A 24,439-nucleotide genomic window follows, 5' to 3' on the forward strand; every position below is an offset into this window, starting at 1 on the left:
TGGCTAAAGGAGAAGTCCGAATATTCTATCTATCCTAGAGTACCTACAGTACGTACATTGACATACAGTTGGAGATTTCGTTCCACATACGGCAACAAGATACTCGAAAGAGGCTAGAGCTTCGTCCCAACTATCCGAAAGTTCGAAACAACCACCGAAATACTAGACAGGCCCAGAATGGGGGATGGGCGTGTTGGCGCAAATTCATCAAGCCTATAAGATTGTGACAGGTTCCGTGCATCCCGTACATCGGTACAAACTAAACCTCCAAATCTTCATTTGGGTTTGTTCAAGGATGAACCTGAAGTTTTTCGGCTCGACAGTGTCGACACCCGACACTTCATCCACACTTCTTATATCATATTTTGAGCACTAAGCAATGTGAATGCCCGCATACAGTAAGAATAAGCTCGGAGAGTGCTTCCTTCAATCCTTCTCACTTCAAGCTCGGTACATGGGGAGTAACCGCTTCGCAAAAAGGGGGATAGGCGCTAATCGCTCCTGCCAATACTACGAAGCCTATACCAAGAAAATCCTCGAACCACCTCAGCCAAGTATTTTTGGCGTGCATTGCATCGCATTACAGCGCTACAGACAGATAAAAAAAAAGGGGGGGGGGGAGCTCTGTGGGCACAATTGCACAATTCCAAACGAGTGGCCCTGTTGCACGGCGTTGAGGACAGTCAGACTCATTATTGAAAGTCAAGCTGATTCTGGGAGTTCGTCACGACTCACCATTTTGTGCCGCTCAAGAAATGATGTCTGATTGAATTTAACACTTGGGAATCCCTCCCCGCGGCACATATGGAAAGAACGTGTTTCGAAACAAAGTTAAGCACTGCACTTCAAGCTTCTCTTAGTGAAACGCATCATTTTAGTCACCAATGATCTTGCGTCCTCCCCTCAAAATCGCCCAAACGGGCAAAAGGATCGCAAAGACCCCTACACATCCACTGATCCTCCCGTTCTTGCTGCAAGGTACGGCGTACAAACTCTAATAAACACAGCAAAGGAGCGCTATCCATAGAAAGTTGGAAACGACCCCCTGGTACTGCAGCACTGCTGTCGTCCGAACTGTAACCCCACCAACACCTGCCAGCTATTATTTGATCCGACGCTATATAACTAAGGCCCGCTATTATTTCTCTCCCCCTGCGTCAAAAGAAGGTCCAGAGCTAACTTTGTTTTTAGCGTCATCTGCATGCAATACCACGAACGATTCAGACAGGTCATTTGCGGTCTTCTTTATATAAGTCTCTAAGCCTTGGTGCTGATCTTCTTCTGGTCCTACCACCAACAGTTGTACTTTCTTTCTCTGTACACCACACTCTTTCTTCTGCTCCTGCCATTCGTTCTTTTACTCTCTGTTGATACAGAGCATTACATTCCTTCAATACAACAATCGAGTCAAGTTACTCTTGTTTGTGTTTTCAGTTATTATCTGCATTTCAGCTTCGAGGTTATCACAGTCGTCGTCAACCACAACACGGCTACACTACTACAGGCCATACGCATCTGATTATAGACCAAAACCTCTCTATCAACAAACATATAGATCACAGTCAACATGCATTTCTCAAGACCCGCTCTCCTGGCGGCAATTGCTACTTCCGCTTCAGCATTTCAGGCACCTATGGGCACGTTTTCCGTCAACCATTTCATTCAGTCAGATGCACTTGTCATTGGCCGTATGGATCCTATTGTTAGCCCAGGCGTAGCCTCTGGGCACGTCCACGCTGTCCAGGGTGGAAATGGATTTGCCCTCAACATGACAACTCAGCAAGCAGTCAGCAGCTCAACGTGCACAACAGCCTATTTAAAGGGAGACAAAAGCAATTACTGGACTCCAGCATTGTATTTCCAAGACCCCACAACAAAGAAATTAGAGGCAGTTGAATTCGATTACATGAATGTGTACTATTTGTAGGTTACCCAATCCGGTCTACCTACACAAGCGCTTACATGCTCTCCAGTTTTGACAAGATGAGCGCTGACGATAAAATCATCGCCTTCCCTCCTGGCCTCAGAATTTTGGTCGGCGATCCTAGCCTCAGATCTCCCCCGGTTACACCAGAATTGATTACCGACTACTCAGACGGCGCTGTGATCCAACCAGTCCAATGGGGCTGCCCAAGAGTAGATACATCAACGCCACTCTATGAGGCTGATTCGGATGGTCTTCATGGGTATGGTATTGGATCAAAGATTAATTTGGCTCAGGGTGTAGGGTTCCCGGACAAGAATTGCGACGGGTTGTACTCTCCTATGCTTGCGGAGATCACAATGCCATCATGTTGGAATAGTGCGACTGATCCCTCTATGGTCACTGCGGACAACCCCCAAGGCTACAAATACCTGGACACTTTCAAGAACAAGGGTACAACGACGTATCCAACCAAGGGTGTCTGCCCCACGGGCTTTTCAAAAGTCCCCAGAATGTTCTATGAAGTCTACTGGCAGACGACCAAGTTCGCGAGCCGCTGGACACCGGGCCAAAAGAGCCAACCATTCGTTCTCGCAAACGGTGATCCAACTGGCTATTCCCTTCACGCAGACTTCGTAAGTATATAAACATTTCAAAAGTCTTCTCGGTACTTACAAGTAAATAGCTTGCTGGCTGGGACACGGATGTTCTTCAAACCATAATCGACAATTGCAACACCGGCGATGCGGCCACCGACAAATGCCCAGGAGTAATAGCAAACCCCTCGGGAACCAGATGCAATGTAACCAACGCAATCCCCGAAGATCTCGGCACCACCACGCCATTAGACCAACTACCAGGAAACAACCCCATTCCAACCGCATGGGGCATTGCACCCTCAGGCGCAACACCAGCAGTTGCTGCCTCTAGCGGAGCATCCATGGCTACTTCTTCCAGCGCCGCAGCAAGTTCTTCCGTCTCCACGCCCACATCTGCGCCCGTAGCAAGCAGCCTTGCAGAGGGAGTTGTCACAACGACCGCCTCATCCACATCCGCAGCCTTAAGCGGCAGCCCATCCACCACCGGCTCGACCGTCGCATCCGGCTGGTCCTACAGCGGCTGTTTCCAAGACGGAAAGACAGAGAGCAACCGAGTCCTCACCGGCATCACATTCGCAAACCTCGGCGCCGTCTCGAACACCAAGTGTGTATCCTACTGCGCGCAAGCCGGCTACAGCATGGCGGGCACTGAATACGGCGGCCAATGCTTCTGCGGGAACTCTCTTAGCACGGTCACCAAACTCGATGATAGTAGCTGCGCTACCGCTTGTGAGGGGGATGGAAGCCAGACTTGTGGCGGGAGTTGGAGTTTGAGCGTGTATTCGAACGCGGCGCCGAAAGCGAAGAGGGCCGAGGGGCACTTGAGGAGACATTTGCAGCGAGTCAACAGTGTCTAGATGACGGTGGTGATGAGTGGCCTTTACCTTTCGATTCTTGCATAACATACATTTTCTGGCACTTGCCGTTCTTTTGGGGAGAGATAAGTTTTTAGAGATGAGCTTTAGTCGTGGAGACTTGTGTGTTGCTTTTATAGCAGAAAGTAGCTCTTCATTCGTGTATTATTTAACACTTATTTTGGCCTATCTTTAAGGCAGAAAAAGGCAACAGAAAATCTTGGGCTCCAGTTCCGCTTACGATCGTTACGACTCTGGTAGAAACGAAATATATTCATCACTTTCTAGCTTGCTGCTGTGTCTGTTTATCTGACAAGCTTGATTTTTCAAACTGATCCTTTATACTTCCCTCCTCCCTTACTTCTCTTCAAAAGTTCGCAGGTAGTGTTAAGGTCAAGGTTCATTTATCTTTCCACCCATCCAACACGAACTCCCCAAACGCCTTACACGGCACGTACCCAAATAACAAGTCAAGAGCCCAACACCCCTCCACCAAGCTGCACCTCCCCAATTCTCTAGCTCACTGTCTAGGAGTTCGCATGTTTGCCTGAACACGCTCCAACAGCTGCTCATTGGTATCTTGCGAATTCGGATATAAGTTTCTCTGCTCAAAAGTCAGCACCGCAGCAACCAACCCCGCAATGTCTCTTATTCTCAAAATCCGCCACTAATTGATTGGCATTAGGGAAGTAGACTTTGTTCAATACATGCCCTATCCTGTTCATACAAGAATCAAGCATCGTTTCTGGGATAACTTGAATGAGGAATTTTTCCAAATGCTGTGCTAGAAAGTTTAAAGAAAGAATAGTTCCTATTCAGGTGTGCTTACAACAGCTAGAAACCGGCGCAGCTCTTCCCGGGTCCATGTTTTTGGATCTAGTCATACATCCCATCAGCTTGGCACCCAAGGAAATGATTCCATTGGATTGGATTGGGCTAGGGCTAGGGTGGGGTAGGCTGGGGGTTGTCGAAAACATACCGCCAGTTGGATCACTCTCTTTCGGAAACATTTCAGTTCCCCATATTGACCATACGGCAGCAGCTGTCACAACGCCAGTAAAGGCTTTTTTCTCGTATAGTACATTAGCAGCCACTAGCGAAAACTTGGGGACCTTCCTTCTGCACGTAGCGCAAGCAAGCGGTGAGATGTGGATTGGAAGGGAAGGGAAGGGAAGGCTCACCTAGGAATGCATTCTGTGACTATGTTAGTATATGTAGTAAATGCGTGAAAGCGCCAAGGATATGCACACCTTTGAATTGAGAGCTTTGTCTAATGGGGTTGGCATTTTGCTCAAAAGAGGGATGGCTTAAAGTCCAATTGAGGGATGATATTAATCTTGTTGACTTGCGCACTTACAAACAGAAAATAGATACTGAAGTGCTTTGTTTAAATGATAAAGGAAGAGGACTTTCAATTGCCTTTTATCGAACCATTATTGAAAGGACAGTTCCTCGCCTCACTGAGAACTGACGGCAGCCTCGAAGACCGCGTCACCAGCCGCACCAGCCTGCGCCACATCTGGCACCTGACATTTTCCTTATCATAAATCTTATCGCACGCAACCGAGATCTGCTTACTAAACTCCTCCCACAGAACTTTCCAAATCGTATCAACATCCAAAAAAATCCCCAATCCCACAACTTTTCGACAAATCTACTCGAAAGCCGACAAGATGCCTCGCGAAATCCAGGATATCAAGAACGTAAGTAGTTTCAGCTTTTCTGCGCAATTGTGGAGAGAACAGAAGGGAGTGGAGCGGCTTGCAGTTGCAGAGTCAAAAGCTAATCTGGGGTTTTTAATAGTTCATTGAGGTTTGCAGACGCAAGGATGCTTCCTGTATGTGTTTCCCCTGGCTATGAAATTTAAGATGGATTCCGAGAGATTGTACGGATATTGAGGGGGATGGAAGAGGAGGAGGGGAGAAATTGGGCCGTGGGACGCGCTGGAGAGAATGATACAATTTTGAGGGAGAAACGCTGATGGAAAATAGCTGCTCGCATCAAGCGCAACAAGAAGACTTCGACTGTCAAGTTCAAGGTACGTGGACTGGTTATTCCGACCATTTTTCTGGGTTGTTTACATCTGCACAATTTGTGGGAGGGGAAATTTGGAGGGGGGGCTTTTGGACAACACCTTCACACGAATCTCAGCGAGACACCAATGCTGACTTTGTATCTTCAGGTCCGCTGCCAAAAATACGTCTACACTCTCGTCTTGAAGGATTCCGAGAAGGTTGAGAAGCTCAAGCAATCGCTGCCACCTAGTAAGGACCCACCAAGACCGCAGACTCGCATCCCAATCCAATGCCTTGTTCGAAATACAAGCTTGACTAACCTACAAATCAAAGGTCTCACAATCGCCGACACACCAAAGAAGAACGCAAAGGGCAAGAGACAAGCATAGAGTGGATTTATGAGATGCTGGAGTGCTGGGGAAGGGTTACGCATGGATGGACTTGATTTGCAAAAGGCGTCTTGATCTGGCATACTATGGCACGAAACTGCTGCGCTGTATTGAGATAGCAAAGCGAATTTGACGAGCCTTCCAAACCCAAGCAAACGGTCGATTCCGCAAAGTGTTACTTATTCTCATTCTCCTTCCTGTATTCCTGCTCGTCCAAGTGGATCCACGCAGAAACTGTCTCTTCGAGTCAGAAGCTAGCGGTGATTTTAGTCGATGAATGCATGAAAATCAAAAATTGCAGTAGAATTATTCGAATACCGGCAAAGAGAGTGGATTAATTGGGTTCTTATTTACTTGTTATTCTCGCTGTATATTTGAGCGTGGTCTAGTGTCAAATTTGTTCATCTTTTTCTAATCCAAATCCTAACATAAGAACACAGTTTTGGGCTTCCGCTGAAGCTTCAAGAACTGGCTGACCGGTTGATGCATGCTCGCCTCGCCTGCGTACTTGGATTCGTTCAGACATGGCTAGATATGTAACTCTTATATATTTGATGGATGAAGCTTTTTTCCTTTAAACATCCTCATTTAATCACTCTCAAAACAGGCTATCTATCGTCTACCTTGTTGCACATACATTTCTCAACTCAACCCTCCCCCCAACCCCCCCGCCTAAAAATATACATACTATAAGTCAATCTGAACACTTCCACGAACACACCCAGCCCAGCCTCCGCCACATCTAGAACTTCCCCTCGAACCCCCACTTTCCCTCTCTAAAGACCCCCTCTCCAAACTCAGCACTGTACAATTCGTCCTCTTCTCATCGGGACACCACTTTCTTTTTTACCATTCTACTAGCAAATCGATAATCCTTCTTTCCTCTACATGTTAAACAACCAACCGCCTCCGCTGGGAGAACAAGATCTCTACTTCGGAAAGACGTTTGAGATGTGTGCTGAGACATCATCTCCTGATCGAAGACATCATTCCAACTTCCGATCTGATTCCACCCTATACCGTACCACACCAAGACCATAATAACACACTAAAACCCCTTCCCCTAACCCAACTCACAGAATGAAAACTCCCCAACCGCATACGCTATTCTTGCCCTAGGCTCCCTAGGCTCCCAACCAGCAGCTCTTAAGTCTCCTAAAAACCCTTCATTGAGCTGGAGAAAATGTATCCTCACGTATCATCACATCGATACTGATATCTCAGCCCCTGTCCCCGGGAAGAAAAGAGTGTCGGAAGCGGAGACAATTATTTTGAATCAGGGTGCATTTTGTGGATGCTGCGAAGAGGGGTGTACTGGGGAGGTTAGGGGGGTTCATGAAGAGGTATATCGAGCCTTGTTGTGTAGTTGGTAGGTTGATGATGGAGAAAGTTGTGGAGAAGGAGAGCTAGGAGGAGTGATGGATTAAGTTTTTGCTTTTCTGTTCGAAATTTCTAAGTAATTGGGGGTTTTTATTGATGGGAAATAGGGTGGGTGGTCTTGAGTGGGTTTGAGAGTATAGAGCATCATTTTGCGTTTGCGGAGATGGAGGTGGAGGTGGCTAAGGGGATTGCGGATTATGTGGAGGCTTTTGAATTGAGGCGTTTAGGAAAGATTGAACGGGTGTGTTAAGAAGAGGAGGCTACGGAGGAAGAATGAGTTCGATGTCTATTCTATGAAGTCAATGGATCTCATAGTCCTTTCATGGTCAGGGCATCTGCTCTAAACAAAATCTCATTTTGGGACTATCTTTTCAACCCCTTTAATAGCTTTGCACCTTTGATCTGGCTATTGAAATGAGATATGAGAGGGGGTATCCTTGGGTTGATCTACCTGGGTGTTTTCATGCTAGCTCATTCTAACAAAGAGACGCTAGCTTAGTGTCCGGCGCAGCATTACATTTAGTCGCATTTAAAGACGCTACGCTTCCGTAGCTTCCAAATGTCTAGCACTAAAGTCAAAGGCGTCTGTTCGTCAAATTTTACAACGACACACGCAAATGACATGATAGGGCCGTGACATGATGATCTCCTTGGTATAGTACAGAGTGTTATCATAAATACTGCAACTTTCCACAACAAATGCTGTTACAGGGCTTATATGGATTTTAGCAGCCGGAAACATTCTTAATCTAGTAAAAAGTGCGGGTTTTAGCAGTTTGATCACTAAAGAAGGCATACATGATCGATCCAGGGGCTTTTCTAACCAATTAAAACCCTCTATCACCCTAGTCACATCCTAGTTTTAAGTGGAAAAGTGCAGTATTTACTGTATGACAATACTTTGTAGCCCTATCTTCAGCCTTGCTTGGAGTCGCGTCCTTCCTTCGGGCCGTCTGACATCCCTACAGTACTCAATGCTGTGCATTGAATGCATAGCAACTTGATACGGGGTACTGTCACTTGTCCTCTCAGCACCAGGATCTTCCAAGAGCGAGACAAGACAAGATAACTATTGGCAAAAGCAATACCTTGCATACGATCATTTATGTCTGACCTTAAGATCAAACCGCTAAGAAACCATTTCTACGGAGTACGAAGTATATTAAAAAAGGGAAGATCCGGCTGCTAGAATTATAAGCCCCATAAAAGCCATATTGTGATTGTGGAAGGATGCAATCAAGGTAACAACGTAGAAACACCCTGCAAAATAAACGCTTCAGCCAATGATATATATGTGATAGGCATTCGATTGTTATCTGTTCGGGGAACTTGCACAGTTTCCGGTGAAGCCGAATATTTCCCGACAGGGCATCGCAGACCTTCATCCCCAACTGATTGGCTTGAAATCGAGGCTCCTGGCTATCAACGGTAGTGGACATTTGACATTTGTGACGGAACACGCCAGCTGTCCGTGCTGTGTTTTGATTGCCGTTTCAACCCTAGACCTGATCATCCGATAGTCCCCGCACACTGTCTGACTTGCATTAGCTTCGCGTTATACTTAATTTAGCTATATGTTTTATAATCTCTGGGTGTGGTACAGTATTTTCTGACTGTGTCGGGTATGTTCTCGATGTTCCGGAGCGTAAATCTACAGTATAGCAAAGTATATAATGTGGATCTAATAAAACTTAGCCCTTGCTTGAATAACGATCAATAGGTCACTAGCTTACTTGAGCGAGAATAGATGGAGGTGGACATTCAGGGGTCGTCGTCTGACACTGAGACTTAAGAGTTCTGCTGGGTTCTGCTCCATATAACTAGCTTTTCACCACGGGTACTCCGTATATCCGTACGGCATGGACATGGCACGGACTATAGTAAAAGATTGTTTCAGTTACAGAATTGCTCTAGCTACTTCTACTTACAGCATTAGATATAATTCCTAATCAAATCGAGGTCAATTCAACAACGTTGGAGTGGGGCGAACGAGCCCTATTACTACTTAGGTACTATTGTAATCAATTTTCTATCCTTCTGCTGGACTGCTACACGCAAGCGAATGCGCCTTGTACGAATTGTTGCGCCAAGTGTGCAGATTGGTTATTTGGAACTGCAGTCTCAAAGTTCCGGTCTTCCACCCCTAACCCTTTTAGTCTAACATTTCTCGCCGCGGGGCACTGACTGCCATGCAGTGTTGCCTACATCCTGTCTCAACCTCCAAACCTTTCGCCATACAACATTTACCATCTGATGTGTTCTTATTTGGATTCCTTTTTCTAACCTGATGGTTGAAGATGATGATGCCATTGTGAAGCCGCCCGAACCCCGGACTTGCATGAAATGCCGTGACTCGAAACGGATTCACTACCCAATCAGGATTTTCTCATACTACGAGTACGGTGGAATGTCTTCGAGGTATTAATGAGCAGTAGTCTCTCGAGCCACAAAAACTCCACCAGAATACACCCCTGTGATAATCCCTGGTTACACCTCTTCTGGCCTTGTACTTGTATCTATCTCCGTATATAAAGTTCACTAGGATTGTGATAACATTGTATGTACCCTTTTAAAAGTGGAATGTTGGTTAACTATGCCGGTACTGTCGGTCCCTGGAAAGCTGACCGCTATGTCTGTTTGTTTCTAGTATGCTCGCAAAGACTTCCTTTTCAAATATTTGTTTCCCATATACAGTACCCAATCGCAACAACATTCAGTGCATAAACCAGGAATCTACCGGTGACGATGGTTAATACAGGTACGTACATCTTGAGTCGAGAACTTTAGCTTGGAGTGGATTTAGGTTTTCGGGAATATAAGGCTGACTGTGGTTTTTTGTTGTTTAGGAAAGCCAAGCAAAGGATGTTATTTGTGTCGAGCTCGACGCATCAAGGTAATATATCCTTACAAATGTGTCAACTATGATCAACTATACTAGCAATAATGTCTCTTAACAATCAATGGAGTTCATACTAACTGTGAGCAGTGCGATGAAGGAAAACCGGGCTGTATGCGATGCCAGAAGGTGAAGAGAGTATGCCCTGGATATCGGGATGTATTTGACCTCAACCTGCGCGATGAGACAAAATCAACCAAGCAGTACGAATGTCCCAATTCTCAAGCGGGATTTTGTTACCCGTCTTTTTAGAAACAAATAAATGATTCCTGCTGATGTTATCTTGTGTGCCAGGAAGATGAACAATCGGATGATAAATTCTCGCTCTTTTGATTCCAGCCAAGCCATAGTCGACGGATCTCAATTTGTGGGGCGAGCAGATATCATACCTAATTCATCATCATTTTCTATCATCTCGCCAACATCGGATACATCCTCCTGGCCGAGTCATGCTTCTAGCGGGCATCACCATGGCGGAGTTATTTGTGCTCAGATATCTACCCCCATAGATCAACAGGCAACTTGCTTTTTTCTTGCCAATTTCGTTTTACTTCCAGCACAAAACACCATGAGAGGATATTTTGATTTCATTCTGCCGCTTCTGAAAGGCAAACCAGACCCGTGTTTATCTAAGGCATTCGCAGCTGTAGCGACTGCGTCTCTTGGCACTCGACCTAATTCTAAAGCCCTACTTCCACAAGCCGATCTATTCTACGTAAAAGCGCTGACCAAAATCAACGGAACTCTGAGAGATGCTAGAACAGCGTCTAGTGACTCTACGTTAGCTGCAGTCTTGCTCTTGTCATTCTTCGAGGTAAGTGCTATGCATCGTCCCTACTCGCAGCATGCAATCATTAACTAACTACCAACTACATCAAATAGCAAGTTACCGCCCCACGCGTAAGTCATCAGGCTTGGAACTCTCACGTAGATGGAGCCGTCGCACTCCTCAAAGCACGGGGGCCAGAAAACTTTCAAACTCGAAGGCGCCGCGACATATGGCACATAGTAAGAGCACTTGCTGTAAGCCACAACTCTTTCTTTCTCCGGGTCAAGACTGACTTCTCAAGACTATACAATATATTGCCAATTCGAAGGCTGTTGCTCCATCGGTAGATTGGTGGATGATGGTTTCCGCCAGCGACGAAATCATAGCGAAATTCGCCCGACTGAATCTGTTGGTAGCGGACTTGCGGTCAGAGACTACAACCGCTACATCACAGATTGCAAGAACTGCTGCAAATTACGAGAACGTCTTGAGAGTTCAACGCAAGGCAGAAGCTTTGGAGAAAGATTACGTACAGTGGTTCAAATCCCTCCCACCATCTTGGCAACCAAAATTCGAGACGTGGCTTGGTGACAAAGGCATTGGTTATAATTATGCGTCATCAGAAACCCATCCAGGACGTATAGATTCATATTCAGAGATGTGGATTGCATACCACCAAAATATCGCTCGATCATCGCAGATTCTACTACACTTTACTATCCTCCGCTGCGTTGCCTGGTTGGGTGACTTGAAAGATTATACACTGACACCCGAGTACGCCAAGGCTCAGCAAGTTTGCTGTCCGCTCATTGAAGATATTGTAGCTAGTTGTCCATACTTTTTTGGTTGGAACAAGGACAGAAACGAAGCGATGGTTGATAAATCCTTTTTCGCATGTGGGGAATCTGGAAATACGGATGCCCAGGCTAATCCCAAGGCTCTCTGGGGAATATTTATCATGTGGTATGTTTCAAAGTTTATCATTTCATGAAGTACAATACTAATTTTACCAGGCCTATCTTCGTTGCAGGCTCTGCAGATTTTGCTCTGCCGTACGTCATTATTCTCTTTTTACTCTACCCCTCACACTAGATCTGCTCTTAAGGCGCTTGAATCCATCACTTGTCCCTTGAGCCTCAAGAATATAAGCGCTAAACTATAGACATTCTAGATCCCAACGCCTTTATCTCAGGGGAAGACTACAGTACATCTCCGAGATGATGGGTATTCATCAGGCCAGTGTGTTACTCAAGGTGAGTCGAGTTCCCTACCTATTAACCTCCCACTACAAGGCTAAATTCCCCGTAGGCACCCGTCGGCCAACCTTCAATATACATCTATGGCCAACGCCAAAGAGCTCAATTCGCCGCCCTCTCTAGAGCCACGCAACCCGTAGTGCAAAGCAGAGGTCCCGAAAACGTTCCAAAATCTGCCTGAAAATGACAGCTGCTGTACGAAGCTCGAGGTCCAGACTTATGAATAGAATGATCCTATAATATTGGAAAATGAACCTCATGGATATAATCAGGAGAGGTTCCTTGAAGGTTTGAAATTTACTGCTGTGTGATGAAACGCGTTTTGGCTTGGTGTTGGATGGAGCGTTGTAAAGGGGAGTCGAATGGACATGTACTCATGGGATTTAATTTCGAGTTATTACGGCGAATTGGGTCTCATGCTAGGTGGGCTAATTTACATAAAACTTTCCTGGATTAGGTGTTCTACTTCAACCCCGAAGTCTTGAATTGTGTTTGAAGGCTTGGTAGGCAGATATAGACTCACATTACACACGTTTTGTTTAGCAACACACTTATGCCTGGACGCAATAATCCGCAGATCAAATACATTCCTACGTACGGCCAAGCCGATAAGGGATGAGGCAAACTTGCATTGCACGGGCATTATTCGTTACTGTCGAAATGCCTTGAAATATCATAGCCCCGCGAACGCTCGATCGACCATTTGGCAACCATTTTACAGTACAGTGTCCCTCACTGCCAATACTTGAAAGAAACGGCACGAGTCTTCTGTCATCCAGCATCAAGAGCTTCAACAACCTCCGCTGGCAACGAACCTGCCTCCAGCGCAGTCAAGTTCTCCTCAAGATGCTTCGTACTACTCGCACCCACGATAACAGCATCGCCAAGTGCCCCCTGTAGTTGCGAATGATGGGCAAGCCATCTCAGCGCCACGTCGGCCTCGCTCATCGCATACTTCTTCACCACCGGACGGAGAATATCCAAGGCATCAAAGTAAGCATCATTCCAGTACCGCATCCGGGCAATCTTGCCCGACCATTTCTCCGGGTCAAACCGCGCGCCTGCGCCGACCGCAGTATCGTCACGATGATACCGGTCGGAAAGCATACCACCAGCGAGAGGGTTGTAAGCGTAAAAGGATAGGCCGTATTTGCGCAGACAGGGGAAGAGTTCGTACTCGACGCCGCGATGGAATACGTTGTACATGCCTTGGTAAACAGAGGGTTTGATCCAACCATGCCGATCGCAGATCTCACAGATCTCTGCCACCTCCCAACAGTGGTAGTTGCTCAGACCGAATCGTGCAAAGTAGCCCTCTTGGTGAAGATTGTTGACCTCGCGCAAGGTCTCGATGAATGGGGTATTTCTGTCGGGTCCGTGCAAATACCACATGTCGACCTTCTTCTCTGCCTTGAGGGCTGCGAGGCTGCGGAGGAGTCCTTTGCGTAGGTCTTCGGGCTTGTGCGTGTATAACTCGAGGTCGGCTCCTGGAGGCAGCTTGCCTAGAGTAGGGAATAGCTTGGTGTCCATCACGAGTCCACGTTTCTGCCACTCGAGATTCGCGAGGTACTCCTCTGACGAACCTGCACCGTAGAGGCGAGCAGTGTCTACTTCATTATGACCATGGCCTTGAAATATATCCAGAATCTTGGATACGTCTTCGAGGGTGTCAAATTTGACCAGCTCAGCTCCTACATTCGATCGAAATTAGTAGCTGTCGCTCTTTTTCAAATCAGAAAAGACCTTACCTGGCTTGCCGATTGCCATGGCGCCAAAGACAACTTTGACATTCTGGTTTGCCATTCTTGGGATTTATTGGTTCTCGACGGAAGAGTTTCTAGATGTATTGTGTAACCCTGGACTGTGGTATATAATCCGAATACCAAGATGGGCGAATACAAGCAACTTAAACACATCCGTTGAAATGGTTACTAGTTCTGTTAGTTTGCAATCACTCTCTATAGTACGTAGTATATATTAGTCAATGGGTCCAAATGCAAGGACCCCGGTATTTTAGGATCTCGGATTCCAGAAGCTGTGTAACCCCGCAATTGCCGAACATTGCATGATGGTTGCGTTAGAGGACCGGGTTTTGGGGACTTTAGAGACAAGATAATATCACGTACTATTCCACTTTGATTTCATGGCGTCTCTTTGATATTACTTATGGCTGGCTCGCATATATGAAAAATTTGGGGCTGCCTTTTCGCTCAAGCTGAGTGGGAACTATTCTTTCAGTCCAAACATGCGTTTACAAAAGGAACAACATGGCTCTACCAGATCACATCACAGGGTTACGATCTATCTTTCTTGAGAGTGTGGGGTAATAGTCGGTTCGTCCTTCTTTGCTCGCGTTGGTTGGCTCTATTCGAGACGAAAGACAAATGCAACTTGGCTTGGGAAGCACTTCAGAATACTTACATTGGGAAGAAAGAAAGAAACCAGATTATGTGGTGGCCAGGGTATTCTGAGACTCTCATGTTCTTGCGAAGCTGGCAAGTATCTTGGGACATACCGCTTCCGGAAAAGAATTATCTACGCAATAGGAGTTTCGTTGAAGATCATCGACTAGGTATCTACAGGGACTATAGTCCTTTCCACGGTTTCTATATCAGCAGTCGTTTAATATGCCCAGACAGGACGACTTTCCCATCAAAGCTGGTTTCATGGTCATGTTGCCTCACTGGGGGAGACAGGACTCGATATTCTTCTTGCACCCTAGACTCGACAGAGGAGCTTTCGGTGACCACCCTGTAATTGTCCTCCGGTCTATTGGTGATGGGTTGGCCCACATCGTCACTGTGAGTTACCTATCCTTCCATTGTTACCGGCACCATCGCTGATTAAATCATAGTGTACTTCATTTTGCGATACTCCCATTGAGGACGTTGACGAATTAAAGGGTCGGCCATACGAAAAGTTCCGATACATGGAAGTCGGAAGTTACAAGAAAGACATCAAAACAGAACCCGACCAAGAAGACGAGAGCGAGAACGAACAAGACAACCAAGAAACCCCTATTCTTGAAGTCTCCCCCGTGATGCCTGTACGAACATATGCACACACAAAGGTGTATACAGCCTACCTATCTAGGAATGTCCATCCATCTTCACTCACCTCTGTAAACAAACAAACAACAACTGCTCGATCCCTCGACCCGGGTACGCGCGCGGTGTGTATGGGAGGTTAAGTTAGGTGGAAGGACTCTTGGGGCATGGGGAAGAAGGATATTTTATTCTACTCTGGGCTCTTGAGTCCCGGTGAGAGGAAGGACAGGGGAGGAGAGGGAGGTCATCGCACGGTTGATGTGAATGTGAAGTAGTTTCTCGGACGGAATGGCGGGGTTGGTTGTATCTATCAAATTCTTCTGGCCCTTTATGTTATATCTCGTAGTGTGCTGTGCTGTGGTTGAAGGATTCCTGGTGATGAGAAGCCGAGACGGACATTATAAAGCTTTCATATTGCTTAAGAAACTCTGCACTTGCAGTCTAGCATCTGTTTTGAGCACATGCGTCCAAACAGAACCCAACGCCGACAAAAAGCAAGGGCGCAACAAAAAGAGAACGGATTCGAATCTCTAGCATTCCACTACTATAGCAAGATCAAAAGCGATTTACCACTCCGGCCTCTCTTTTCTTTGATATATATGCCCATATGCCCGTCCAAACGCCCATATTCATTCCATGCCACAAGCAATCAAGGCCACCCAAACTCCATCCAGCCACTAGCCCTTGTCTTTTTTTGCGCCTTCAATCAAAGTCCTCACAACCACTCTTTGTTTACTGATCAATCCCAGTACCATCGCCAGCAACCATCTTCCGCAGCTCGTATTCCTTGGTGAACTCCCTGCTCAGCGTCTCGAGATCGCCGACGAGGGATTTGCAGCAGTTGACTAGCGCTTCTTTGGGTGAGATGACGCTGTCGGTTTGGATGCGGAGCTCGAAGGTCGCGAAGAGGGGGTGGGGTACTGCGCGCGCAGATGAGTTAGTTGATTACTTAGCCTGCACTGCGCAAGCTGGTGAAGGTAGAGGGGGGGGATGTAATGTACCTTTGTAGCCAGCGAAGGTTACGTGTTGGTCTTTGAGGAGATGGGCGCGGAGCATGTTGGCGAGCGTGTGGTCCTCCTTGTTGAAGGTGAAGACGGCGCTATTAGCCGTTCCTATTCCTCTGATCAGTATTGCTACTCGAGATTGATGGGCGCGGCTGGGCCGGGGCAAGCATACGGGTGTCTGTTTGTTCGGTGACCTTCTTCTCGCCCTCGCCGAGGAGGAAGAGCTCGAACCTATTAGGGTAGTCAGGAGAATTGTCCAACATGTTGTGCTGTGGTACACGTTTCGTTCCGTGGTGTCTTTGCGACTTGTCGATAGAAAGATGACACGATGAAGGCAAGCCTCATGTACAGAACAGAAGGATTGAACATTTCCGCCACCCGATTCAAATGCCAGTCGATGCCGCCGTGCCAAAAAGAGAAGGAACGAGGCGGTACTGACCTATCTGGAGCGTTCATGGTCGCAACGTTCCCAAAATATTACAATATTCTACGCACAAAAGTTAGGTGCTGCTAGCATAAGCTTCTCCTACAACAAAAGAACTTACGATTTCTTTTATCCAAAAGTAGAAGCAGCGACCCAAAGAATAGATGTTGGATGGGAATGAGGATGTGGATGGAGATGTATGTGGATGAGGTCGCGTAGGGTTGATAATTTGAAGATCTCGTCAGGCAAAAGCGCGAAGTCACGAAAGGTGTGAATGAGGCTCTGCGGGAACCCTAGGCCAAAGTCGGTTGGGCATGGCTGGGGTACGGACTACCCTATGCAGGGATAGTCTGGGAAAAGTGGAGACGATGATGGATTTCCTCGGGGTTTAAGTATATATCGGAGGAAAGGAACGCAGTTTCTATACTACCTAGGTATACAGAGTAGGAAAAGCGGAGACGGTAATGCATTTCCTCGGAGGTAACAATCTGGAGTTTACTTCGTCAGAAGGACTTACCTTCTATATGCATATAACAGTCGAATTCGAGCTCTTTACGTAGTGCTGAGTACGTGATTCATCACATTGACGTCAACAAATGATATGTAAGCAGCTTGCTGCTACAGCACTGCTTCTCAATAACAGTTCTCATACACCTGGTTCGTAAAAACCATGTGGAAGGGAGGGATTACTCCCGTAGCTCTTACTGTACTATTGAAAAGTCCGAAGTCGGGTTTCTGTTTCTCAATGGCAAGGAAATCATTCATATATCAAGCAAATCCTCTGAACCCAGGTTCTTCCTTCTGTCCACACCAACCAGTACTTCACAAGCGTATGAAGCTCCCACTCTCTTCTTCACTTCCACGTATTCCATTCAAAGCATATAGCAAAATGGCCTCACACGCCAAAACCCTCCAATCCGCCTACCCGTGGACAACCTCCCCCTTCATAGTCTCCGCTCCCATGCGCCTCACAGCCAACGACGCCCTCGCCCTAACCGTCTCCCGCACCCACGGCCTAGGTTTCCTCGGCATCGGCAACGTGCTCTCGGCCCTCCCCCCCTTCCTCGAAAAAGTCACCGCCTCCCTCGCCGAATCCCCCATCCCAAACACCCCCTCAGACATCCTCCCCGTCGGCGTCGGTTTCATCTGCTTCGGCATCGACCTCGCGGCTGCGCTAGCCACCCTCTCCTCCGCCCCCGTAAAGCCAGCCGCAGCATGGCTCTTCGCACCCAAGGAGATGAAAGATTTCGCGGATTGGTCACGCGGCATCCGCGACGCTACCGCCGGGAAAACCAAAATCTGGATCCAGGTCGGCAACTTAGCCACCGCGCTCGAAGCCGCGAGGACTTGCCGGCCCGACGTCCTGGTCATCCAAGGCATAGATGCCGGTGGTCACGGCCTCGAGCACGCATCCTCCATCATCACGCTGCTTCCCGAATGCGCAGACGCGTTATCCAAAGCAGGCTTTGGAGATATTCCTCTGGTCGCCGCGGGGGGGATCGCGGATGGTCGAGGTGTAGCGGCGGCGACGATGCTAGGAGCAGCAGGCGTGTGTATGGGAACGCGCTTTCTGTGCTCGCCCGAAGCGGCCATCACAAACGGGTACCGAGACGTTGTGCTGAAGGCTAAGGATGGGGATACATCCCGGACGAAGCTCTGGGATCGGTTAATGGGGAACTGGTGGCCGGAGGAGTTTGATGGCCGGGGGGTGCTGAACGATAGTGTTTGGGATGATGAAAAGGGACTACCGGAGGAAGAGAATAAGAAGCTTTATGGGGAGGCGGCTAAGTCGGCGGATGGCTGGGCGGGTGAGAAGACGCGCATGTGCGCTTATGCTGGGTCGGGGGTGGGGTTGATTAATGAAATCAAGCCTGCGGTTGAGATTGTTAAGGAGGTGACTAGAGACGCCAAGCGCTTTTGGAAAGAGGTGCTAGTCACTTGTAATCAGATGAAAATATGATATCAAAAATACTCCATTTCCTGAATCTTGAATTAGGACTCAAGTACTTCATCCTTAAATGCAAAGGGTCAACAATCGGACATTTAAATATTATAGAATAGCCGCCTTCTGCATACCTAATATACATACCTTAAATACCTACCTAGGTAGGTAATTATCCCCGTAGTTCTTCCCCGCGACCTACCTAAGGTATTAGGCTAACCGAGAAGCTCCCTTCGAACCCCTCTTCATTAAGCGAGTACTTTATAGAACACAGATACCCCCCTCTTCGGCACTACCACCACCACCACCAACACCAGCACCAAAACCCCGACCTCCATACTCGCCCTCACACCGTCCTCCAGCACCGGTGCCGGAAAAGCAAACGTATTGTGGGATTCGATGTTAATGTATATCTTCGACTCTGGCGCCGGAGATATCGCCATACAGGTAGTACGAGTGCGCGAGGATCTTTTTCTAGATCGAAGCGCGGGATGAAGATGAAATGAAGCAGCGGTGGCGCTGGGAGAAGTGGCGGGCGAATTCGTCCAGGTAGTTGAGGACTGGACTGTGCTGAAATTTCAGGCTTGGTCGATGTCACCGCCGAAACTGAGGTGGGAGTTGAGTTGGGTGAAGGGAGACATTGTTCAGATTCTAGTGGCGTTGTGTGTTGATATTAGTAATGCATGTGTGTATTGTGAATGATTTTGATGATTTCTTGTACCGAGGGTTTTGATTACCAACAGCTGATGAGACTCGCATCTTATATGCAGGCAAGCTCCACCGGCATTCATGAATCCACTCAACTTACATAACATCCGCGGTACATAGGCTGCCCACTTGTGTGAATTGAGTATATCACGCCATATACACTTGAGAAGATCTTTAGATGACGTACGTATAAAAAGGCATCAACATGCTATCAGACCACCGTCTCACCACCCATCACGTGGAGCAAATAGTTAATAACTATAATGAAAATTGCAAAGCATATATGTCCGCGGCTTCCGGCTCTCGTTGGGGTATTTGACATCAATCAATCAATCAAAACTTAGATTAATCAATTCAAAAAACACAAATCGAAACAAAACTCAATCAAACATGGCAACCAAAGAGAACACAGAGACTGCTCCCGAATTCCTCTACCACGTCAAACGCACCATCACCGACTACCACGCAGACAAGTCCGGTGCAACTCGCATAACCGACATCCTAGGAACTTTCACCGATCTCAAAGCCGCAAAGGCCGCCGCACTCTCAGCTCTTGCCTCGGAAGGATACGTCAAAGATGACTTCGAGGTTTACGAAGACAACACCGACCCAGAGAACTGGAAGCACGGAGACGGCGTCCTAGCGTACGCAAAAGCACCCGCAGGCCAAGAATTCGAGGTCCGCTTGGACACGAAGCCAAATGTCCCGAAACTCCAAGGAAATGCTTCAGGAGAGGTCGACGGATTCCTGCACTATGGCAAGTCCCCCTAACCTCGTACAATCAGATAGATGAGACCGGAACCGCGTAAGCTAATAAGAAGAAAGTCCTCCAAACAACCATAAACTACAACAACGACCGTATCGGCGGCATCCAGAACACCGAAGTCGAAGGCACGTATCCCTCGCGCGCTGCGGCCTACGCCGCCGCGCATTCGGTCCTGATCGACAACGAGGTGACCAAATCCTCGTATGCGGAATACGACGAGAAGGAGGAGTTTAAGGGGGACTGGCCGTATGGGGACGAGGTGTTTGTACATGCGGTGGCGGAGACGGGGGAGAACTTTCTCGTGGCTGTTAAGGCGCAACCGCATTCTCATCAACATCATAAGTGAGGACACCATGGGGGTGAGAAGTGTGAGTGCGCATGTAAGCATACGGAGGGAGGATGTAAGAGTAAGGCTTGTGGGCATGCGGATTGTGAGTGCAAGTAAGAAGTGGGTGTATTTGTGAGTATGGAAGGGAATGGATTACAATACAGTAGCAACTTTGCTTGGAGTGGATTGGATTGGGTAGCGATGCATGGAAAGGAAAAAGGAGAGGCGTAAGGTGGCAATAGGAATGAAAATGGATGATGACTGTATCAACATGAACATGTGAGGAATGGGTTGCACTAATGGAATCATATGTAAGGATGGAAGGGATATGTACCCCACACTACATCTCATTGAAAATGCAGTGCAGAATCTCACCCCGCCACACCTCTGTCTACTGACTTGCATGTGATGCTCCACCATCCATCAGCTTTACCGCGACGTGCGACAGGAGACCTGGAGAAGGCAAGATATAGATAGATAGACCTCAGAGGCTGACCACGACACGACCACGACCACACGACTCGGCGTTTGAAGGATAAATGCTCGTACTTCTACTTCTACATGTGCATATGGCGGGGTGCGTTGCAAGAGGGTGCACACCAGATCTGGTAAACCGGGAAGTCTGGTACAGTCTCTCTCTCGGCTTTCCATTCCAGCGGCTGATCCGGATAATAATTCCATCCTCCCAGCCATAATCTGGATCTGGATTACGAACAGGTCATCAGGTGTCGTTGCGCCCGCCTGTTCAGCTGGTGGTATATATCTTGATCAGCAGGCAGGCAGGCAGGCAGGCAGGCAGGCAGGGCTGGACTGTGATGTTAGTGGAAGCATGGAAGCATGTCAGCAATAATATGATACCGGTATCATACCATCGCATTGCATGGCATAACATGGCATGACGATAGCGATAAATCTAATGGTTACTGTATACAGTAATGATATCGTCGTAATAATAATACTCTCGGTGGGATAATTACAGAGTACAGTACTACATACACACACGTACAGTGACGTGACATGCCGACGGCTTCCCTGATTCGGAAGCTGTAAGAGAGACGGAGACGCGGGGGAGGGAAGTGGGTGGGAAGTGGAGATGCAGGTGGCACTCGGAGGCGGAGCTGATCACATTCCGGGAGTCGCCATCCATGATGATCATCAAGCCATCACCAAAGCCACCATGCGAGTCTAACCCTGACTGATTCCCTGACTCAGATTCTGGCTTGGGTTTCTACATCTACGTAGGGGGAAGGGGAAGGGGAAGGAAGCAAGGTAGTAAGAAAGTAATACCGAGAATCCTGCGGGTGGCCGGCCGATCGGGCGGTAAAACAGGCCAAGGAAGGAAAGCAAGCATATAACTATTGAGCGTGCCACCCGAATATCCTCTGCCATATATATACTTTTGATCGGTTCCTTTTCCGATGAGATGAGGTGAGCCTTTTTATCTTCATCTATCAAATCATAATCAAATCAAATCAATTCAAATCAATTCAAATCAATTCAAATCAATTCAAAATCAATTCAATTTCGGGAGTCTAGCCAACCGAGTCAGTTTGAGACAGGCACTTACTATATCGAGTGTGAACAACGAAGCAAGGCAAAGGCACTGCACAGACAGCAACCTAGAACAGCAAAGCAAACTATTTTGTTTCTTAAGGGATTACTAGAGTGTTTCTACTAATATACATCTCATCCCACCATCCCACCATCTCCCCAGCTCTATTTTCCACCATCAAAAAAGAAAAAGAAAAAAACCCATCAAAAATGTCGGCTCAATACTCATCATCATCATCCTCCTCCGCTTCATCCCACCACCACCAGTCGCAAAATCAACAATACTACCTCCTCGCCACCTCCACCTCAACATCCAACGCCACCTCCACATCCACATCCACCAGCTCCAATACCACTTCTAGCGGTAATGCCACGAAAGAAATCGAGAGATCGTGGACAACACCCTACGCGATCGAAGACGAGGATCTGGTGTTCGATGGTAAGCCGTTGAATATGCTGTACGAGGAGAATCGGGAGTGCGAGACACGTGATAAGGGGGAGAAGAGGGGCAGGGGGAGGAGTAGGAAGAAGTGAAGTGAAGTGAAGAGGAGAGGGGACGACACGCCTTATGTTTCATGATTGCATTGCATTGCATTACATCGGGTTGGGTTAGATTGGCTGCATTAGGTGGATGGAAGGAGAAAGAGGAACATATTCTGTATTATCCACCACGAAAGTCCGACTCCTCGGTTCGGCTTCCGCTTCCACTCCCGCTTTTCGCAGGTGTTTGGTGTTGGTGTTGGTGTTGTGTTGTCCATGTAGGGACGTGGCACGCTGTCACGGGCGAGGATGCGCATCAGGCAGGTCGTTCGGGGTTTGGCATTGGATTCGGGAGAGGAGTTCTGGGAACGAATGAACGAGTCAGGGATACTACGGAGTATGCGATGCGGGCGGACAAGTCATATACTGTATTATTCAGAAGCGAGTCATGACTACAGGGATGGGCTGGGATGGGATAGATTTATTTGGAGGAATGTACTGAGTATGACTTATAGATGGTTGGGCATGCATGCGAAGGATACACTGTACTTTGTTATATATATGGACGGACCTATGGAATGGCTTAGGTACGTACGGTTTTGATTTGGGGTAAGGGCGGCGCTTAGTTTATACCCATTGCTATTTATTTCACTTAACAGACTCGCACATAAAACCACATTTGTACCATTCATTTGATGTGATTTGCTCCGGCTAAACCTCAATACTGCCCGTCATATAAATATACACTGATCCTCCCCCATCAACCACCACTACACCTCAAAGTCTCTTCTCCACCGTCTTCCAATTAACCACATCCCACACCGCACTAAAGTACTCGGCCTTGCGGTTCTGGTACTGAAGATAGTACGCGTGCTCCCAAGCATCAATCCCCAACAACGGCTTGTACTTTCCTACCACCGGGTCCTGGTTGGCGTATGTGCGGATTTGTACCTGTCCCGTCTCGGTGTCCTTGACGAGCCAGGCCCAGCCGCTGCCTTGGATGCCAGCGAGCGCGGCGTTGAATTTGGTCTTGAAGGAGGAGAGGGAGCCGTAGGACGTTTCGATGGCTGTCTGTTTATTGTCAGAATCCATGCTCATTCAGAGTTCATGTAATGTAATGTCATGTAATGCAATGTCATGCAACGAAAGTTTATATTGAAAGAGTGGTCTGGTTGCAGGGGAGAGGAATAATGGGGTGGATAGAAGCAATACCTTCAATTGCCCAGCCGGCTCACCACCACCGCCATTCTTGCTCGGCGCCAAGTTCTCCCAGAACAGCGTATGGTTGATATGGCCCCCACCATGGAAGTTAATCACAGGCTGCAGCGCGATCTGGGCAGCGATATCCTGCTTCGATTCCGCAGCCTGCAGCTGTTCCGTCGCTGTGTTGAAGCTGTTGACGTATGTTTGGTGGTGGTTCTTGTGGTGCAGCTCCATGATCTTGCCGGAGATGGTTGGCTCCAACGCTCCATAGTCATCTTGAGCTCGTTAGTTAGAGGTAGGGTATACATACAACATCGTAGAGGGTTGGATGAATACGTACATGGTAGGTCGGGGAGAGTAGCCTTTCCACGGACGAAGCTGGTGCTTGCCGCAGAAGCAGCTCTCGTAGCAGCACCAGCTCTCAACGCCGAGCGAGCAGCTGTGCTTGTGCGGAAAAGTGTAGCAGACATGCTTATTTTGATCAATTGTTTAATTGTTCAAAAGTTGAAGGTCGTTGTATGGTATGGAGAGGTTAATCAATGGAGGGGATGGATGGTTATAAGGCACTGTATATCCGAACCGAATTCACCGAAAATAAACATCACATCATCCCGCAGAGCAACCGAGGATATGGCAGGGATCAACAACATCACGGCCACGGCCTTCGCGCTTCCAACGCGCCCCCTCTAAATCAATATCCAGCATCAATTCAGCTTCCACTCCTTTACACCTCACATCCGCAGCAACGGTAGGAGATTCCAATCTCCTACCCAACAACCAAACCCCCGAAATGTCCTACTACGATATAGACGCCATCCTCACAGACGCCCAAGTAAAAAACCCACCTACCCCTCCCTCCCCCACCATGCCATCCATCTATCTAACCCACCCCCAGAAAGTCCCC

At 47.7% G+C, this 24,439-nt stretch overlaps 10 protein-coding genes across 10 annotated transcripts; 6 read left to right on the plus strand and 4 right to left on the minus strand.

Moving 5' to 3' along the window:
* Positions 1–1,567: 1,567 nt before the first annotated feature.
* LHYA1_G001974 (WSC domain-containing protein) lies at positions 1,568–3,380 on the plus strand (the record flags this gene model as incomplete). Its single annotated transcript, XM_031146952.1, has 3 exons — positions 1,568–1,923; positions 1,974–2,559; positions 2,610–3,380. The coding sequence occupies 3 exons, from the start codon at positions 1,568–1,570 to the stop codon at positions 3,378–3,380; spliced, it is 1,713 nt and encodes a 570-aa protein (XP_031007330.1).
* A 517-nt stretch (positions 3,381–3,897) lies between these two features.
* LHYA1_G001975 (uncharacterized protein) lies at positions 3,898–4,663 on the minus strand (the record flags this gene model as incomplete). The annotated part of the gene is made up of 4 exons (XM_031146953.1): positions 3,898–4,044; positions 4,220–4,470; positions 4,559–4,571; positions 4,628–4,663. 4 exons carry the CDS (start codon positions 4,661–4,663, stop codon positions 3,898–3,900), a joined length of 447 nt encoding a protein of 148 aa, XP_031007329.1.
* A 387-nt stretch (positions 4,664–5,050) lies between these two features.
* On the plus strand, positions 5,051–5,781 carry rpl-38 (60S ribosomal protein; the record flags this gene model as incomplete). The annotated part of the gene is made up of 4 exons (XM_031146954.1): positions 5,051–5,080; positions 5,181–5,214; positions 5,369–5,415; positions 5,560–5,781. 4 exons carry the CDS (start codon positions 5,051–5,053, stop codon positions 5,779–5,781), a joined length of 333 nt encoding a protein of 110 aa, XP_031007328.1.
* Positions 5,782–9,906: 4,125 nt separating this feature from the next.
* Positions 9,907–12,263, plus strand: WOR2_0 (White-opaque regulator; the record flags this gene model as incomplete). Its single annotated transcript, XM_031146955.1, has 9 exons — positions 9,907–9,919; positions 10,008–10,054; positions 10,148–10,260; positions 10,352–10,871; positions 10,940–11,065; positions 11,128–11,789; positions 11,840–11,878; positions 11,998–12,079; positions 12,135–12,263. The coding sequence occupies 9 exons, from the start codon at positions 9,907–9,909 to the stop codon at positions 12,261–12,263; spliced, it is 1,731 nt and encodes a 576-aa protein (XP_031007327.1).
* Positions 12,264–12,853: 590 nt separating this feature from the next.
* Positions 12,854–13,885, minus strand: AKR7A3 (Aflatoxin B1 aldehyde reductase member; the record flags this gene model as incomplete). The annotated part of the gene is made up of 2 exons (XM_031146956.1): positions 12,854–13,773; positions 13,831–13,885. 2 exons carry the CDS (start codon positions 13,883–13,885, stop codon positions 12,854–12,856), a joined length of 975 nt encoding a protein of 324 aa, XP_031007326.1.
* A 1,976-nt stretch (positions 13,886–15,861) lies between these two features.
* On the minus strand, positions 15,862–16,589 carry RPB11 (DNA-directed RNA polymerase II subunit; the record flags this gene model as incomplete). Its single annotated transcript, XM_031146957.1, has 4 exons — positions 15,862–16,049; positions 16,131–16,241; positions 16,306–16,364; positions 16,573–16,589. 4 exons carry the CDS (start codon positions 16,587–16,589, stop codon positions 15,862–15,864), a joined length of 375 nt encoding a protein of 124 aa, XP_031007325.1.
* An 857-nt stretch (positions 16,590–17,446) lies between these two features.
* ncd-2 (Nitronate monooxygenase) lies at positions 17,447–18,604 on the plus strand (the record flags this gene model as incomplete). Its single annotated transcript, XM_031146958.1, has 2 exons — positions 17,447–18,484; positions 18,554–18,604. The coding sequence occupies 2 exons, from the start codon at positions 17,447–17,449 to the stop codon at positions 18,602–18,604; spliced, it is 1,089 nt and encodes a 362-aa protein (XP_031007388.1).
* Positions 18,605–19,597: 993 nt separating this feature from the next.
* On the plus strand, positions 19,598–20,437 carry LHYA1_G001981 (uncharacterized protein; the record flags this gene model as incomplete). The annotated part of the gene is made up of 3 exons (XM_031146959.1): positions 19,598–19,942; positions 20,029–20,234; positions 20,317–20,437. The coding sequence occupies 3 exons, from the start codon at positions 19,598–19,600 to the stop codon at positions 20,435–20,437; spliced, it is 672 nt and encodes a 223-aa protein (XP_031007389.1).
* A 1,625-nt stretch (positions 20,438–22,062) lies between these two features.
* On the plus strand, positions 22,063–22,386 carry LHYA1_G001982 (uncharacterized protein; the record flags this gene model as incomplete). Its single annotated transcript, XM_031146960.1, has 1 exon — positions 22,063–22,386. The coding sequence occupies one exon, from the start codon at positions 22,063–22,065 to the stop codon at positions 22,384–22,386; it is 324 nt and encodes a 107-aa protein (XP_031007386.1).
* A 723-nt stretch (positions 22,387–23,109) lies between these two features.
* On the minus strand, positions 23,110–24,005 carry Sod2 (Superoxide dismutase [Mn], mitochondrial; the record flags this gene model as incomplete). The annotated part of the gene is made up of 3 exons (XM_031146961.1): positions 23,110–23,403; positions 23,545–23,810; positions 23,876–24,005. The coding sequence occupies 3 exons, from the start codon at positions 24,003–24,005 to the stop codon at positions 23,110–23,112; spliced, it is 690 nt and encodes a 229-aa protein (XP_031007387.1).
* Between the last annotated feature and the right edge of the window lie 434 nt (positions 24,006–24,439).

The sequence above is a fragment of the Lachnellula hyalina genome, assembly GCF_007821495.1.
Source record: "Lachnellula hyalina strain CBS 185.66 chromosome Unknown contig00029, whole genome shotgun sequence".
Classification (NCBI taxonomy): Eukaryota; Fungi; Ascomycota; class Leotiomycetes; order Helotiales; family Lachnaceae; genus Lachnellula; species Lachnellula hyalina.